Genomic DNA, 19,592 nt, shown 5'->3' with positions numbered 1-19,592 from the left:
CAAAAAATCCTTTGTACGCTCATCACGCTAATACGGCTGAACCGATTTCTTTCATTTTTGGGGGGTTGTTAGGATGTGGACCCTAGATGGTTTTTATCATATCACTTTAATTTTCAATTACCAGTGTCTTGAGATAATTGACCATTCAGGTGTCCATACGTAGAAATCCTTTGTTATTAGTTCATCATAGGTATAAAAATAAACGTATTTATATGCAACCCGCATGACCCTGTGACTCGGCGGGTTAACATAACTGACAGGCGCTATAAATCACTTGAAAGCGAAAAAGTAAAAATTATCTAAGTAACAAAGTTTATTGCGTTCCGGGATGACCGCAGCGAAGCGGGGCGGGTTGGGGTGACCGCAGCGAAGCGGGGCGGGTTAACATAAATGACAGGCGATATAATGTTAACATTAGTGCAATCTTCTATGGTTTTTATCATATCACTTGAAAGCGAAAAAGTAAAAATTATCTAAGTAACAAAGTTTATTGCGTTCCGGGGTGACCGCAGCGAAGCGGGGTGAACGCTGCTAGTATAATATAATATAATATAATATAATATAATATAATATAATAAAATGCAATTTTATCCTGTGTTGAGACTCTTGGGAAAAGGTTTCTAATCTTCCCATCCTCGCAGTACCTATTTCCCGTTTGCTTATTTTCAATATAAGAAATTGGTACAATAAGAATTACAGGAAATAAGTCAATGGGAGTTGTCAACAATGCAAAATCCTGCGGTACTTCCGCAACAGATTTTATAGAGGGAATTTGGCTACGGACATATAATTTCAAGCACTTACCAATTACCTCTATAAAAAATGTTGTGGAAGTACCGCAGGATCCTGAAACATGGATATTTGGATAGGGCACATAGTAGTTCCTAAGTGAAGTCTTGACCTGACTGCGGTAGCTCCCATAGCTTTGGAGCTATGGATATTTAAATTCATTTTTTTCATGATTTCGGCAGCGTATAACTCCGAAAGGAAGCATTTGTGCACCCAAGTTGGTCTATACTTTTTTTTTTTTTTTTTGTTTTATCGTGGTGTCAGGAATCACCTCCCAAACGTTGTCGGTGTTGTTTTGAAATACCCTGTATAATTAGCAACTCTAATGATCAATCTAAGATAGGATCAATGACTTCTATAAAATCACTCGAAATTAAATGTATATTGAGCCTAGAAAGCAGAAAGGTGCTAAGCGCCGTTCTCCTTGATTTCCAACTAAGCGCATATCCTGACTACCCATTTCATGCTTAATGTTGTGCAGAAAGGAGACAAGGGGCAGGAGACAATATGAAAGGTCTGCAGTGAAAACTGAATTCTATTGAAGAAAGAAAGAATCGGAATTAATTAGTTTCATTCGTTTTTATTCATCTGAGAAATTTGCATTTTGGCGCTTAGCACCTTTCTGCTTTCTGAGGGCGATATGTTGAACCTATTGATATATATATATATATATATATATATATATAAGAGAAAAAGTGAAAACATTGGTCCAATTACATATAAAACTTAATTTTTTATTCATATTTATCATATAATACAAAATAGAATTAATCTAATACTTTACGATTTAATGACTGAATTTGTCTATTTGTAGGTTGTGGCTGCCACGGGTCCTGTACTGGCTGGAATAAGCTTTGGCATGACAGTAGGGTACTCTGCAGTGGCACTGCCCCAGTTAAGGCATCCAAATAGTACTATACCAATTAACACAGAAGAGGCCTCATGGGTTGGTAAGTAGATGATAAATGTTGGTTATTGAAAATAAAAACTAATAAAAAAAAAGTTTCAAAATTTAATTCTTTGTCCAAGACTTAGTTTAAAAGCTAAAAGAATGGCAAATTTTGTTGGGAAAAAAAATCTGAAAGTAACTGACATTAAAATAATTTATTAATGGCGAAAAATGGAAATAACATTCATCTGTAATAAAAATCATATCTGGTGTCCTAAAGAGCATATGATTGTCAACACTTTAACCTTGATATTTCATTCCGATGCTTGTATCGTGATCAAAGGATAAGCAAGGTAGAAGTAGGTGATCATGAGAAGGCTCATGAGGACAAGATCTACCTAGATGGTAGGTGGTCAAATAAAAATGCCAAGAGTAGTACCAAACGAGAAAAAAGAAAGAAAAGAAAATCAAATCTTTAACATCCCACACATATGGACTTAGACTAAAGGAGGCGGTTGGTTAATGAAAGCAAATGATTCACCAAACTAAAGTGAAGGTTTTCAGTGAAGTGTTGGCAATGATGGGCTTAATGGGTGAACTTTTATGGATTTTATACTTGTTTTCCATTGGATAATATAGTTCAACATAATGTCAAACTATTATTTAAGCAACACTGATTAGTATTGAACTTAACATCTGAGTTTTATCTGAGAATTGATAAAAATCAAAGAAATTCAAACGATTTGTAACATTCTATATTATTTTTATTATTATAAATTTATTAATAATACGATGGGATTTCATGACCTGATTTCGGTAAATGTTTTGATAAACCTGAAATAGGAGTACTGTTTCTAGTATCCGGTATATGCTTTTTAACACTTATTGCACGAAAAGTTTCAAGCAATATTTTTTCCCACCACGTTATATTTTATTTTTTCGATGTTTATTTTGACTTTATACTAAGCTGAAAATTATATAAACTTCAGTGAAAATTATAAATCACCATCCACGTTTGTTTTAAATGTGTTTACAGTTTGAATATACATGACAAATAAACGTACACCCAAAACTTTTGAATTTGTTTCTTTTTTTAAATAAAAAAAATAAATCAAATAATATACTAATCAAAGCTAATCACTTAAATTTGTGATTAGACTTTTAACTAAACAAGTTCCTAGCAAGGAACGAATGAAATCATATTCCACAAGAAACAGAACTATATAGCTAAATCAGATTTTGTGTGAAAAATTCCCATTTGACTAGTACTTTACAAGAGAACATCTTTTAATCCCCTTATCTCCCACCCCAAGAATTTCCACAACTTAGTCATTATTAGCGTAGTTTCAGAAGTTTTTCCTGGTTCTCCAGTTTCTAAATTGATTTACATTAATTTCAATTGGACCCATATTTATTAGGACTTCTTAGCTTCATGTGCGAACATAGATGTTTCGGTGCTGACCCAATATCATGAATCAGTTGGATAGTTCAATGTAGAAAGCTGTGGAACCGATGTATTGATGTGCATACTTCCTAACAAAAAGCTGTCTGTTCATTTATCGCCCTTTTTGGGTTGTAAAGCCAGGGGATAAAGAATGCCCTCCAAAAATTTTTCTTTGCCTACAACATTACAACGTATATTTAAAAATATTGATATACTAATGCATAAATGATGTAACGCTGGAGAATGAAGTGTAGTGTCTTTATTCTTGAAGTTATTTATTCTTATTAAACGTTTACATCTTTGCCTCAAAAGAGTCACTTCTGTTCAGTAATTGAAGGGTATGGTCGAAAAAGTTGATAATCCACAGGAATCAAATTGCTGAGTAAAAATAATCAAAGTTCTAAATTATTGTACAAAATTGTATCTTCCACTCACCTGCTCGAATTTCCCTTTTCAATTTATCTTCATTCTAACAACTTGGTGTGCTTAAATAGTTAATAAATATTACGATAAGTTAGTTAGTTTGAGAGAAAGAACATCATATATGTTTCGTAACTTAAGAATGATATTGATTGATGTTTGATGCTTAAAAGAAATATTTTCTTTAATTATGAATACTCTTACTTTTGAGAGAGAGATTTCAGAAGATAATACATAGTTACTTAGTAAGACTATCCTTGGCTTTGGATTGATTATTTTAACAAAAGAATCACTGACCAAAGCTTAAAACCCACTTTATTTTAAATTATAATTTGTAACAGTTTCGGGTATCTAACATATCCTTCTTCAGACACTATCGACAATAAATGAAAATACAGACATATATATAGTCATTGTTAAGACAAAGTTTAAATTGGGATAAGACGGAAGTATTGGAGATGGAGAAAAGAATGATAATAAGAAAGTGGAAAGAAGCAGATTGGATAAAGAAGGTAGGATGAGATAAACTAATGAACTGGACAGGAAGCTTAGTTATTAATGAATTATGGCAAGGAAGTTTGGATAGCATAGACAAGAAGAAAATAAAAAAAAGGCCCTTACAAGAACCAAAAATGGCGGAACGTGATTAGTTGGAAAGTGAACAAGAAGACTTAAACGGGATTAGCTGAATTCCTCAGCAAATAGAAGAAAAAAAAAGTACAACAATGACTATATATATGTGTTAAAAGAATTTAAACTTTGTCATAACAATGACTATATATATATATGTCTGTATTTTCATTTATTGTCGATAGTGTCTGAAGAAAGATATGTTAGAAATCCGAAACGGTTACAAATTATAATTTAAAATAAAGTGGGTTTTAAGTTTTGGTCAGTGTTTCTTTTGTTAAAATAGTTACTTAGAATATCCAAACAATAGAAATACAGGTTGTTGAAATCTCGGTAGTAATTGAAAAGAATAGGTTAGATGCATCTATCTATTTACATTATTGATACAAAGCTACATTAAATTAAACAAAAGTATTGATACAAATAAAATTCTGATTTGAATGAATTAAGCCTGTCTAGGAGGAAAATCTCCATGCACATGAACTTCTTGTATATTCTCTCTTTACATAACTGATAATCAAAGGTATTTTACTTACAGTACAAAACAGGAGTTAGAAAATATCTTGACCATGATGCTGACTGTGTATTGAAAATTAATCAATCTACAAGTCTGATAATACTGACAATTCTGCTACTTGACTATTCTGACGCTTCTAATCCTTGTTTGCTTTGTGGTCAGTTTATATATTTTTCAGTCTTGGCCTTTCGCCTGTATGATTTTTCTGTTTGTTTCTATATTTCGATGTTTTCCACTTTCATTTCTCTGATTTCACTTCCTTGAAAGTGAATTTGCTTTTTTTGTGCAGAAACTAAGCTCTTTGCTTTACTTTCAATAAAAATTTTAATGTGCATAGATAGATATTTTTTAGCATTACATTACAGATATATAAAAGATTAGAATGATAATTATCAAGTTTCTCAATTACATCCTTTGATTTACGTTTACTTTTGGTGAACTTTTTTTAGTTAAAAATATCGAAAGTGAACAAAAACTAATGAATAGAAATGAAGATTGTTAAGCAAACATTGTTAAGCTCTTAATATATTAACACAAAATCCTTCCTGTCCACAAAAGATCTATTCTTGTTCATGATCTTATATTCTGATTTTTCATATACGTAGTAAAAAGAATAAGCATTTAGCAGGAAGAATGTAAATCTACATTTAACAGCCAGAGAGTATCTCATTTCATTTGTCGATGGTTACCTTTTTCATGAACCGCAGCAGTCATTACATAGTTTAGTAGAGTCATATCTATAAATGTGCAATTTTAACATATTCATAAGTTAGTAGGTTCAATGCATAGTAAATTTTGAAAATGAATGAAATAATCCTTATACGTGTGGCTTATTTTTATATGATAATTTTTAACATTATTAAATTTAAGATATTTCGTTGTATGGAAGATTATCAACAATTTTTCTTGACTGCTCTAACAAACAGATTTGTAAAAAGAAATAAATTTAACCATATGAAATATAAAAACAAGAATTTTAGGAATGATCCAAAAAATGGATCAAAAGATTGCGATCTGGGCCAAGAATTTTGGGAATAATCCAAAAAATGCATCAAAAGATTGCGAACTTGGCCAATAATCAGTTTTTGGATCAGGGATCATAAAATTTTTGAACGGCCCCTAAATCGTGTTTTCATACTTTTTTTTTACGGAATAAGCACATCATACTGAGTTAAGCGATAGTTTGGATTTGACTACACTATATATAGTTCTCGAGATATCAAGCGTAGAAGAAAATGTTTGATTGAATGAAATATATTGATTTTTTTTTTAATCAGGTGCCACATGATTTTTGAGTTGAACGGCCCCTAAATCGATTTTTCGGTTGTTTTTTTTTTTTTTTTTTTTTTTTAATTTTACGCAATAAGCACATCATACTGAGTAAATTGTTAGTTTTGGTTTGGGTACACTATATGTAGTTCTCGAGATATAAGGCCTAGAAGAAAATTTTTGCCTGAAATATATTGGATCTTTTGATCCAGTAAATATTTTGATTATAAATATAAATAATCGAAAAGGAAATATGTTAATTGATACCAACAAATGCTTTATTACAAAAATGTCTTAAAAATTTGGAACTACAGAGCAGAAGGTTCAATTCTCAAGGAAATATGTATTCACTAGATCAGTCTTCTGGATAGTTTCGTCAAAGAAACATTAAACAAACCAATCAATGGCGGATCTCGTCCAGGGCCAAGGGGCCTAGGCCCCCACTTTTTTGAGTGGAAAAAATAATTTAAGATATTATTTATATATTTTTGAAACTTTATAGTAAACTCATAGTATATTTATCATAGTTTGGGTTGTGGCTGCCCCCCTCCCCCCAGTTTTTACCGTCCAGATCCGTCACTGAAACTAACAAAACCTGTTTTGAAAATATCTCTTTGTTAATCCCTAACATAACCTCGTTCACAATGTTAATCAACATCGTAATGCAATATATTATTTAAATTTCTACTTATTATTTTACTCCATTGTTCCCAAATTACTCCATTCTCATCGAGGCCAGTAAAGTACTGCATTATTAATTATGGTATTTTAAAATACTATTAAAGTAACATGCCATTCATGTTATACAAATTAACTAACGTCTAGTACAATCATCTGAAAATATATATAATTTAACTTTGATTTACAGTGTACATATTCAATGGAAATCCGAGAGCAATTATTCAATATCGTATTATTTGCAAGTAATCCTTCAGAAACCAATATATATTACAGTTTAACGGTAAGTGCATACTAAACCAGTATACAGATAAAATTACCAATTGTAAAACTAAATTACCAGAAATGGCAACCTTAATGAAAAGGTACTAAACTTTAAAGTTTTATAATAGTGATAGCAAATTTATAATCCATTGAGAGCCAGAACCAAATTAAAATCACACTTAGAGCTCAGACAAATTAAAAATAAATAGAGAAATAAAAATAAATGTCAAGCGATAGGAACTTAATATATGTTCATGTATTTTGATAATTTGTTTCTGTTCTATGTATTCTGATTTAATTTTTTTCGCGTGTCGTGTCCAATTAGATAATGAACAACGAATGCTTAAAAGTAACTCTATGATATTTACATCTTTTCTAAAAATCGCCCCGGAACCAATGGTCTTACCTATCAGAATCGACTTAGTATTCAAAAGATTAAAGAAAATATTTTATTAAAACGAGTCACACCGACCCGGCTTCGATTTCCAGCGGGAGCTCATGTGGATCGGATTCCACGTTAATCAGTAGGTCCCGTCTCATATAGCCTCGCTGCTGAAAGGGACTTTAAACTCAAAATCAATTCAAGTAAAACGAGACAATAATATTTCAGTAGATAATGAAAGTTCAGGATCTTGCTTACTAAAAATTGATTCTTTCATTTTTTCCATTAAGAGAGGAAAGTGAATCTAAATCAGTATTCGAAAAAAAATCTACATTCATTTTTAGTTTTTCCCGTGATTTTTCCATCTCCTGAAATAAGATAATCATTAATTTTGCATTGATAATGTGCGTGTGTTTGTTGCAAAATATTGCTGCTGCTGCTGCTAATAATAATAATAATAATAATAATAATAATAATAATAATAATAATAATAATAATAATAATAATAATAATAATAATAATAATAATAATAATAATAATAAAAGACAGAATTTCATTAAGTCATAAAAATATTCTATAATTTATGTTTATCACTTTCTTTTCGTTTGTCTTACTTAAACACAAACACATCTCGCACTTTTATTCTCTTTTCCGGTTTCAGTTCTTGATCAATATAGTGACTATTCAAGTATATTAAAACAATTTCTCAATCTTTTCACAGGAGCATTCCATTCAATTTCAGTATAATAAGAAATATACTTCAGATACACAATAATTATAGAAAACAATGGCCATTGTTATTTTTAAAAATAAATCTTAACGCGAGGTGAAAAATTGGTCGAAATACTGTACAGAAAATATTCATACGAAGTTGTGTAGCAGTTTTTCTTCTTTAAATGATAATTCCTTGTCAATTACAACAAGATAAAAAGGGAACAAGCTATATATACCAAGGTATAACATTTGAACGTAAAGTGCTATATTTCTAGAATGCAATATGCAATTAAAATAGTACTAATGTAGATTTGTAAATTTAAAAGAAGTGACTCGGTGGTATTAAAAAAAATAGAGAAGTAAATTTAAACAATTACAGTTATTGACATCTTATTTTTTCCATATCCTGGAAATCGTAATGGTATTCACAGAATACACAATCTAGTGATTTATTTTCACGTTGGTTAAATGCTTTTCACTCGGAACATTTTAGCCTTTCAGATTTTAAAATGTATCCAGAAATGCTGCTTAAAACCTAAAATTTTCGTACGTGTTAATGGTGTTGTATAGGGAAAAGGAGAAAGTAAACAACTACAGAATAAAAGAGAACTTTTACTTGTAGTTCCAGGTTTCCATTACATTTCCCCATTATTTGCATTCAATCACAAAGATATTCAGAAAGTAAAGCATACAGTTTAGAGTAAAAATAATCAGATTTTGTCATGGAGAAACTATTTTATAAAGGAAGAGGTGTGAAAAACATAATTTTTTTAGTACCCATCTCTACTCATAGCAACTATGTGCTTTAACCTAAAAATATTTCGATTGTTTCTAAGTTGTCTTCAAACAAGGAAACAACAGCCAAAGAAATACTCCTTTGGTGGAGATACGTATACCATTAAACTTTGATACAGACCCACTCCATCTAATGCAGATTGTGGAAGTTGCAAATTTAGATGCTAAGACAGATTACATAATGCACAGGAACACTTGTTTTTCCTTGTACTTTTGTTAAAATCACAGTAACAATTTTGCAATTAATTATGCACCTTCGTACATATTATTAACAAGCGTAAAGCTTAAGTTGGGTTAAATTAGCTATCAAATTAAATTGGCCGTACTCCTAAATTATATTTTAGAACAAAACAGAGGGTTTTCACAGACGTGGAAAATCATGGAATGTCAAGGAATTTGATTTTTGTCAGCGAAATTATTGAAAAGTTCTTTAGTGTAGGGAAATAATGTATTAGATTATTTGGGATTTAGAGATCAGCAATATAATATAGAAAAATAGATTACAAATACATTAAGTTAAATCAAGGAGTGTTGTTCCATGATAAATGGTTAGGTTCTTAATTCTGAAATCAGTTGAAGGATAGCATCTTCCTTAATGTACTAGAGAGAGTCTCTGAACTGAGATATATACGCCTTTTTAACCGCCTTGAAAAGGACGAGATACGCAATTCGACCCGTTGATATATACATGTATGTTGTGCGTATGTTCAAGCATAAATCTTCAACACAGTGCAGCGATTTATTATTATTATTATTATTATTATTATTTGAAAGTATTCTCTTCCGATTAATTCACATAAATTTCATGAGAATGTAACCATACTATTCTGAGCTAAACCATGAAACTTCTGAACGGTTGATAATATCGGAATTAACCGGCTTCATTGTATGCATGCACACGCATAATTTCAACAGAAATGTACTGATTTTAATTATCCTTTTTTTAGTTTCAAAGAGTATACTTTCTCGCAGGTTTCATATAAATTTTATCAGGATCTAATCAGTTTTTGGAGTTGTCCGTGAACAGCTTCAAATCGCCAGCCAGTCCAGTCACGTCTTAATACCGTGTGTATGTTCACATATAATTGTTTCCGTAGACCAATTTTATACATATTGCGTTGCGTAATTTTTTTCGTGTTGATTATACTGTCGTGATACAACAATGAAGTACTTGAAGTGATAGCGGACTATAAAAAAGAAAGTTAAAAATATTTGCGTTGGTAGTCTCTAAGCTGACTATATTCTATCCAGTTCAGCGTTTACCATCTGGCGTTCCAGAGCTTTTCATATTACAAAAAGGCCACGGTTTCGTTTACTATAATGTTCGGTAGTTTTTTGGTTGGATTGGCATTTAGCGTCCTTTTTAGCAGCGAGGCTATATGAAACGTGGACCTACAGCGTAATGTGAGATCCGAACCACACGAGCTCCACACCGAGAATGAATCGAACCCGGATCTCCCATAACAAAGGCGCGTCTGTTAACCAGATAGCCACGAGAAAGCTTAATGTTTGATTATTGGTAGTCTTTATTAGCTTACAGAACACAAATCTGTAGTCGGTTCTCGGGCAGTGTTACTATAGTACTTTTTATCTACAAGATGTACGGACCTGTTTAGTATGGTTATCAAACTAAGTTTTCTTCGAGTAGGCCAAATAGAGTTAATATAATATAGAAAATATTTCGCTGCCATTGGCTTAAAATTCGAGAAACAAAAGTGATTTTAAAAAAGTGAAAACTTATTACATTACAATGTTACCATTAGTAATAATTGTTCTCCAAACAATCCAAATATAACGTAGGAAAATTACAAATCGATATCTCAACTTTTTGAAATGACACCATTGGCTTGAAATTCGAAAAAATAAATAAAAATAAAATCATATTTTTTTTTTTAAGAAAATAAGTGAAATAATAATTATTTTATATCTTGTTATTGTTGGTAATAATTTTTCTCGAAAAGAGTTCAAATATAATGTAGAAGGAAAATTCAGAATGATACTTCAAGTTTTTCAAGTACTCATTGAATTGTGGAGAAAAATCATAATTCAAACTGTAGTCACTTCCTCGTGCTGAGTTCCAAGTTACTTCCAATGTAATAAATTTACTACAAAATAAGTAAAGAGGTGCAGAGACTACAATGTTATATTTTAAAATCAATTTTCTACAACTTTTAAGGTATTTTAAGCTTTTCAATTGTATAAAACCTCGAATAAGTTTCATTTTATTTACGTTTTACTCCATTGTGAATGATACCTAACAAGAAAATATTCATTAATACTTTTAAATATTTTTTTCGAAATCTTAACAAATATACAAATTTATCGATTTTTTTCTCCTACAATTCAATGTGATGGCGGTACCTGAAAAATTTGAGGTATTTTTCTGATTATTTTTCTACAATATATTTGAACTATTAATAGAAAAATTATAACTAAGAATAACACGTGTATAAAATAATAAGTATTTCACTTACATTTTTAAAAAAAAATCTACGATTTTATCATTTGTTTTCGAATTTTAATCCAATGGCGGCACCTAAATAAATCGAGGTGTCAATTTGAATTTTTTCCATATTATATTAACTTTATTTGGCCAAAAATGGTCACTAAGGGAAAACATGATCTCGAAGAAAAACGTTTTTTCAACACATCCTACTGTTCAGTCTTCAACAATCGTTTCAAGCTGATAAGAGAGAGAGAGAGAGAGAGAGAGAGAGAGAGAATGTGAAAAGAAAGAAAACAGTCAAATAATCTAGTGCTCTAATTCTCATATAATAACACTATTCATGGCTTTGGATTGAATATCGTAACAAAAGAAACTGACCAAAGCTTCAGCATACACTGTATTTTAAACTATAATGTTTTACAGTTTCGAATATCTACCATATCCTTCATCAGATACTATATAGACACTATAGAACATAAATGAAGATACAGACATATATATATAATCATCCTTATGAAAAAGTCTAAATTCTATTGGTTGAAGCCTTCCATATATAGACATGAAGACATATATAGACCAATCATGTGTCTATATAGTATCTGATGAAGAATATGGTACATATCCAAAACTGTAACACATTATAGTTTAAAATACAAGGTATGTTGAAGCTTTGGTCAGTGTTTCTTTTGTTACAAATCTAATTCTCATGTTACACGATAATTGCATATCATCTCCGTGGTTTTCATTCCTTAGAAATCCATGCTCCAATGTCCTTTCGGGAAAACTTCCCATTTAAAATACTTAAAGACCATAAGCAGATATGCTTTTTAAAAGAAGTAACAATCGAAAGTGTAGATTTTGAGTATACCTGAGAGAGTGAGATAAGGAAGAAACAAATTGAATTTTCTAAAAGTTACTTCAGTTATGAAGAGAAAGTTACATATTTCATATGTTATCAGATTGAGGAAATATACTTGTATGTATGAAATTTGCTGAAAATAGTTGAACAGGTACATGAATGTTAATTTTATTTTAATTTTCACGAAACATCTCACAATAACTTACTCATGGGTAGCACTAGTAAATAATAATAATAATAATAATAATAATAATAATAATAATAATAATAATAATAATAATAATAATAATAATAATAATAATAATAATAATAATAATAAAATGAAAACTCCAAAATGTACACCAGAGCTATTCGCTAAAATACTTCATGAAATATACTTCAGGAATGGAAATAATTGGAAAGAAAGTTACAATTAAAAAAAATTAAAACATTACAAAAGCATTGAAAGTTGAAGAATATCTTAGGATAATTTAATATGAGTAGTCAATCAGTTATATGCTATTGTCTTCACTTCTGTATAATTAGTCTTACGCATTGGGGTTGAACTTATTCCTGTTTGTAATGGAATTTCTGGCAGTGGCTTTTGCTATCGTTTTGTATTATCCAACCCCAATCCACCTTTTTTGTAGACAATTAAGCATTCGTATACCTCTTAACCAAAAAGATCTGTAGAGTTTTCACCTTATACCTACATCTCATATTATATACAATCTCTGTAATAACAATCGAGAACTCTACGCGCGCTGTCACTCTCTCCTCAAGCTAGCCTATACCAACTCAAATTGAGGTCTCTGCCCCTGGTTTCCAGGTTTTATTCTTCTGGAAACCAGATGAAGGCCCCTGAATGGCGGAGGATAGTTTGAGGATTAAGCGATGCCTCATCTGCTTTATTATTTTCAGTGGTTACATATGATACCTTGTAATTACAGAGATTATATATAATATGAGTGTTAGGTATAAGATGGAAAACTCTATAGATCTTCTTGATTAAGCAGTACATGACTGCTTGATTGTCTACGAAAAGTGGAGGAAATTTTAGTAGGTAATTTCAGCAGTTAACGATATTGCTTTACATTTGGAGAATTTTTATAGTATTAATAAATTATTATTGAAGCTGTTATATTTAAAATAGAGTTAAGTGAAAAAATAAATTTCGTTCCTCAGCAGGGAAAATTATCAAAGTGGAGACAAGGTAGGAAAAAAGAGGAACAGATAAAAAAAAATATTGAAATGACTTGATAACACAAAGCTACTTGTCAAAACTCCATCAGATCTTAGTAGCATGCATCGCCAATCTTTTATTACCTATCAACATGGGTACCCACATGATGATGATAATTATTATTATTAATAATAATAATAATAATAATAATACTGATGATGATGATGATGATGATGATGTAGTAGTAGTAGTAGTAGTAGTAGTAGTAGTAGTAGTAGTACTACTACTACTACTACTTCTTCTTCTTCTTCTTCTTCTTCTTCTTCTTCTTCTTCTTCTTCTTCTTCTTCTTCTTCTTCTTCTTCTTGTACTTTTTGCATGGATAGAAGTTGGGCGTAACTGTCTTTACTCTCTGTAATTAGAAATGACAAAGATGAATTCGTATGTCCAAACGTCTGTTTTTCATCCTCAAGCAATGGAATCTTTAACATTCCATAATTATGCTCTTTAGCGTAAAGGAGACGAATAATTAATGAAAACTTTGACGGAATGTGGTTATGGAAGGGAACCGAAAAAACCCGAGAAAGCCCAAGGACACGATGTTGTCCAACACGAACTCACATAGTGGAAGAATAGAAGAAAAATCTATTTTAGTAATATTATTTCTTATATATGATTATTCCTCGTATTAAAATCTTTCTGATATGCAGATACAAGAAAAAAACCTTGCAATAGGATGAAATCAAACTAGGGATCCATCACACCAAAAGTGAGCACTCTATCGCTGAGCCACGGTCCACCCTAAAAAAAAAATGAAGTTATTGTGCTTAGGAACTTATAATAAATTATTAGTTTTTCTTAGAAACTCTTTTATCATTTTTATATTAAGGTGCACAAGAAACCTATATTTCAAATCTTTTAAATTCACCATTCAGTGGTTTTTGTTAACATTACGTGGGTTGCATTTCAGTAACTTTTTAGACCTATCACTTTCATCTGAGTAATTAGAAAGATTGTATTAGGAAATTCTAGATATTATAGAAGATAAAGATAATGAGAAGAGGTAATTGCTCTTAGGGACTTTATTCTTCTTTGCAAGAAAATAAAAGTATTTCCGTCATTTACATCATGTTTTCCATCTATTATTTATAGATGAATGCTTGTCATTCTGACGTTATCAAGTCAATGAAATTACTTTAATAAGTAAAGAGAGGCAAAATAATTTCGATGGGGAAAAATAATTTCGGTTTACGAACAGTGTAAGGAAACGAATTAAGTTCGTATCATGTGGGTCCACTGTACTTCTAATGTTCTTAATTTCTTCATGACAGCATACACATTTTCTATTGCTAGTCTAGTGAAATTTCTTTTCATCTTAAATATCATGTGAGAAGTATTATTTTATTTAGATTATAACAATAATGGAAATATTATGCTATTTTGAAATTATATTCTGATTTCTGATATTTTCTCTTTTCAGCTGGTATTGCTGTTCTTCCGACAATTTTCGGCAGTTTACTAGGAGGAGTATTAATGGAACACTTCGGAAGGAAGTTAACTCATTTCATCCTGTGTGTTCCATTTGTTTTTGGATGGGTACTCGTCGCTACGTCACGGAATCTCCCAATGTTGTACACAGGCCGCTTCTTCACCGGCCTGTGTCTTGGAGCACTTTGTCCACCCGGTCAAGTGTATATTGGTGAAGTGTCGGAACCAAAATACAGAGGATTTTTCTTAGCTACTCCAACATTTGCAGTGTCAATTGGTGTAGTTCTGGTTTATGTAATGGGGACTTTTCTGGATTGGTCGTTGGTTGCAGGTATAGCTGCGACTATTCCGTTTCTTTGTTATGTGGTTATGTCGCTTGTACCTGAATCTCCTAATTGGCTAGTGTCGAAAAGCCGCCTTCAAGAGGCTGAACGATCTCTTCAGTGGCTCCGTGGTGGATATTCTGCTGAAGTCGATAGAGAATTTCAACAACTCGTGGACTCTTTAACTGAAAAAGATACAAAATTACCTTCAGCAGCAGAAAAGTTTAAAGAACTCTTTAAACCGTCATTTTTGAAACCGTTCATAATATTAAATATATTCTTTGTTGTGCAACAGTTCTCTGGAGTTAATGCTGTTGTGTTTTACTCTGTACACATTTTTGAAGAAACTGGCGGTAATGGAAATGAATATATGGCCACTATTATAGTTGGTGTTGTTAGAATGGTAATGTCTATTGTGGCGTGTATTCTTTTGCGTAAAATAGGACGAAGACCATTAGCAATTATATCAGGCATTGGAACAACAGCTTCTCTCATTAGTCTGGGACTGTTCTTACATTTTGCTCCAGAAGAATTTAAAACAGCATGGCTATCCATGATATTCTTAATCACCTATATGTGTTTTGTGTCTATAGGCTTTGTTCCTCTTCCTTGGGTGATGATTGGTGAAGTATTCCCATCAGCTGTTAGAGGAATTGGTAGCGGATCGACAGCATCATTAGGATTTCTTCTGTTTTTCTTAGTTGTGAAGACCTGCCCAGCAATGTTCGAAACTTTAGGAAGCGCTGGCGTTTTCTGGTTTTACGGTGCTATAGCATTTTTTGGTACAATATTCCTAATGATCTGTCTTCCAGAGACTAAAAATAAAACATTAAAAGAAATTGAAGACCATTTCAATGCCTCTAAAACAAAACACGATACACTTAAATCTATGGATATTGCGTGATATTACTGCAATTAGAACTCTCTATATTAGTAGCTGACATGAACCTAACAGTGCAGTGATAGTCTAGTAGATTGACTGACTTGATGTGTAACAAAACTAATTAGTTGATCTCATATTGAGATATATTCTGACATTAATAAAGTATTGTGTTTGTATGTTATATGCACCTATTTTCCTACAGTAAATACAAGTGTGTGACGTATTCAATAACACTAACATTTTTTTTTAAATAATAAAGGCGAGTTGTTGCTTGTACGGTTAATCAACACCCCGAGACATAATAATGTTTCACAAAGTACATAATACTTTTATTGATAAATGGGTGTGAATAAATGCTGCTAGAGTACAGTTATCCAGTATTTGAATAGTCTAACAAATATATTTTTTTTTTCTAATGTTCAATCATTCGAGTAATTGTTTGAAAAAATTATTCGAATGACCGTTATTCGAACAATAATACGAATACTTTAACAGCACTAAAATGTAAATCATAAATAATTGGTGAACGATATGTCTCTATTTTTATGTTCAAATATCAAGTATGCATGGGTTTATTTGTATATATACTATGTGTGAATGTGTAAAATATTCTAGAAGAAAAAGAAGTCTTCTGTAAAATATTATCCACTCTGAATTCCGTTCCCTGAGATTTGTAGGCGTTAATAAGGCTGTGTTGTAATAATTAAATGTGTATTTTTTTGTTTCTTTTAAATGTTCAGAAGTATACTATTGCAATTTGATATTGCAGATTTAAAAAAAAAAAAATGTGAAGTTATTTTGAAATATTTATAAACATAATAAAATTTTATATTTTAAAATTGTATTTTTATACCCATGATATTTTAATGTAAATTTACACGCGTGTATTACATGTTACTACAAAACGTACATAAAATGTTAAATATATATATCTACAATTGTTGTTTACTAATATTTTGAGTAATTGAGGCTTTTCGGGTAATAATAGCGACCTCAACAGTCTCTTCTTTTTTTAATTTTCCCACAATAACAACAATAATAATAAGAATTTCAACAACAACAATAGCAATATTTAAGTGATAAGAGAGAAATTTTCACCCGAGAAGAGTTTAAAATCGTTATTTTCTAAAACAAGCCTTTGTTAAGTACGCCCTTTACTACCCAGAATGCCTCAATTTATTGTTTTCAACCAAACTACCGAAGAAATTATAAAACTTAATCTCAAATTGTTCATTATAAAGAAGTATTTGAAATTCATAGACTAACAAACTCTATGGTCTATGCTGCCGTGTCGTGACAAAACGCTGTAACTTTAGTGGAGCAGTTTTGCGAAAAAGAGCCGTAAAGTTTTCATCCGAAAATGTGATCTGTATCGTGTAGAACCAGTGTAACTAGGCAATAATGGTCAACCAATCAATTTTCACCAAATTTAATCACACAACATGCATTTACGAAACATTACATGTAACCACATGTTTCCAAAGTCAAGATACACTGGTTCTACACGATACAGATCACATTTTCGGATGAAAATTTTACGGCTCTTTTTCGCAAAACTGCTCCGCCAAAGTTACAGCGTTTTGTCACGACACGGCAGTATGGAACCCAGAGGTTCAATGCCGTGTTCACAAATGCTCTCCTCTGATCTCTATCCTTAGCCAACTGGATCCAGTTTCTACTTTGTATTCCTATTTCTGCGAGATCCATGTTAATATTCTTCTCCCTTCTGTGTCTAGGTCTTCCTAATAGCCGTTTTCCTATTGGACTTCCAATTAAACCTTTGAGCGTTCCTACTTTCTTCCATTCTAGCTACACCATACCTGCCCACCAAGCCTCCGAGATTTGATGTCCCCAACAATGTTTGGTAAACGGTATAAATCATGTAGTTACTAGTTACGAAGTTTCTGCCATTCCCCATTCCTGTTTCTCTTGGGTCCGAATATTCGTCTAGGATCTTGTTCTCAAATGCTTTCAGTTTACGTTCTTCCCTCAGAGTAAGTTCTACCATGTTTCGAAACCGTACAGAGCAACAGTCATGATTATCGTTCTATATAGTTTAAGCTTCAAATTCCTCGACAGAATTCGCGACAAGAGATTTTAGATTCAATAATAACACGAATTCCCTGCTTTAGTCGACATTTAATTTCTTCGTGAATATGGTTTTGGTTTGTTAATATTCATTCTAGATATTTGAAAGTACCACTTTATTGAAAATATTATTCGGTATTTTAACGCATCCATAATTTGCCTTATTACGATCCCAACGAACTTCCATGTATTTAGTTCTCTCTCTGCATTTACTTCTAAACCCATGTTCCTGCAAGCGTTTAATAAGACCTCTGCATTTCCTTCTTTTGTTCTCCTAACGTCAACTTTTAAATTTACATCATCAGCATACGCCATAACCTGTTGAATACGATAGACGTAGAACGAAAATCAAATAGTGCTTTCCTAAAATGTAATCAAGTGATTGTGTACTATCAGCAAGACTAGAAAACTAAAAACAAGGAATATATTTTTGTTCAACTTCTGTTAAGCCACAAAAGAACGACTATGTGAGATCACGAAACGGGAATAAGACAAACTGTTCATTGGACATCGCCCATCTCCCATACCGAAAAACAATTCTATCGTTCATTCGTTGTGAAGTAGCGGATGCGAAACTGGCTGATGAGTAAAATAGATTAACCCTTTTACGATCTTTCGTAGTTATAACTACGATAGGGTAGTATCTTCATTATTCGATTAAAAAGTGATAATAAAGCTTTTTATTTCGTTTTTTTTTTTTTGTCTGCGTCGACACGTAGGGGTAATGACGTCACAAACATGCATGTTTTCGTTAGGCCTATTTTTATTATTTTTGGGTGAACGTACTTTTGCACCTAGAAGATTGAAATTTTGCACACGTATTCAGTGTACCCCTTAGTATTTTTCAGATTTGTTTCAGATCTCTGCGTTAAAACAGGTAGGGGAGTAGGAATGGGCAAAAAAGTAAAAAGGAGTATTTTAAACAAAAAAAATACCTTTTTCCGCGATTTTCCCGCCTCAGATACATGATGGAGACATCTGAATAGTACAGTTTTAAAGTCTGTTGTATTCTGAAGAGAATGATGTAAGAATCATGATCTTATGATAAATAGGGATGTCAGAAAATTTGTATATCAGATCTGTTTCTTTTGAACTAATCTGGGTCATTGTGAGACTCATTGGTATTTTTTTTTCCGCCCTTACTATTCAAGATAGAAGCTTCAAATTTTGTACACACATTTAGCACACCCCTTACTATTTTTCAGTTGATTTTGAGATCTATGCGTTAACACGGGGGGAGGAGGTTCAAAATAAAAAATATCAGAAAAATCCCGATTTCTCTCAATTTCCCGCCCCAGGAATATGATAGGGAAATATGAATGGTACCATTTGAAAGGCTGCTTTATTGTGAAAAAAGCGAGGTATGAATCATGATCCTACGATAACTAGCAATGAAGCAATGCTTAACTGAGTCTATAATTTACCTAAAAGAGACAGAATTTTAAAAGGGTTAAATAGTTCGGAAAGCGTAACCTAAGCCTTTCACGAACCACATGATTTACGCTTTCATTATGCATTGACTGCTGTTACAAATTTCCACTATTGGCTAATG

At 31.7% G+C, this 19,592-nt stretch overlaps 1 protein-coding gene across 3 annotated transcripts in view; it reads left to right on the top strand.

Annotated features, from left to right (window-relative positions):
• Window positions 1–15,997, top strand: part of LOC145671122 (facilitated trehalose transporter Tret1-like) — a 478,763-nt gene extending 462,766 nt beyond the window's left edge. For all 3 annotated transcript variants that reach the window (XM_081739916.1, XM_081739915.1, XM_081739917.1), the window contains exons 3-4: window positions 1,604–1,739; window positions 14,739–15,997. In XM_081739916.1, the coding sequence (XP_081596042.1) occupies window positions 1,604–1,739; window positions 14,739–15,973 (1,371 nt within the window). In that variant the 3' untranslated portion in view covers window positions 15,974–15,997. The remainder of the gene's footprint in view (window positions 1–1,603; window positions 1,740–14,738) is intronic.
• The last annotated feature ends 3,595 nt before the right edge of the window (window positions 15,998–19,592 follow it).

Source organism: Thermobia domestica, chromosome 15 (assembly GCF_964235325.1).
Source record: "Thermobia domestica chromosome 15, izTheDome1.hap1.1, whole genome shotgun sequence".
NCBI lineage: Eukaryota > Metazoa > Arthropoda > Insecta > Zygentoma > Lepismatidae > Thermobia > Thermobia domestica.
The sequence above is the reverse complement of the archived record's forward strand: the minus strand, read 5'-3'. Positions and strand labels throughout refer to the sequence as shown.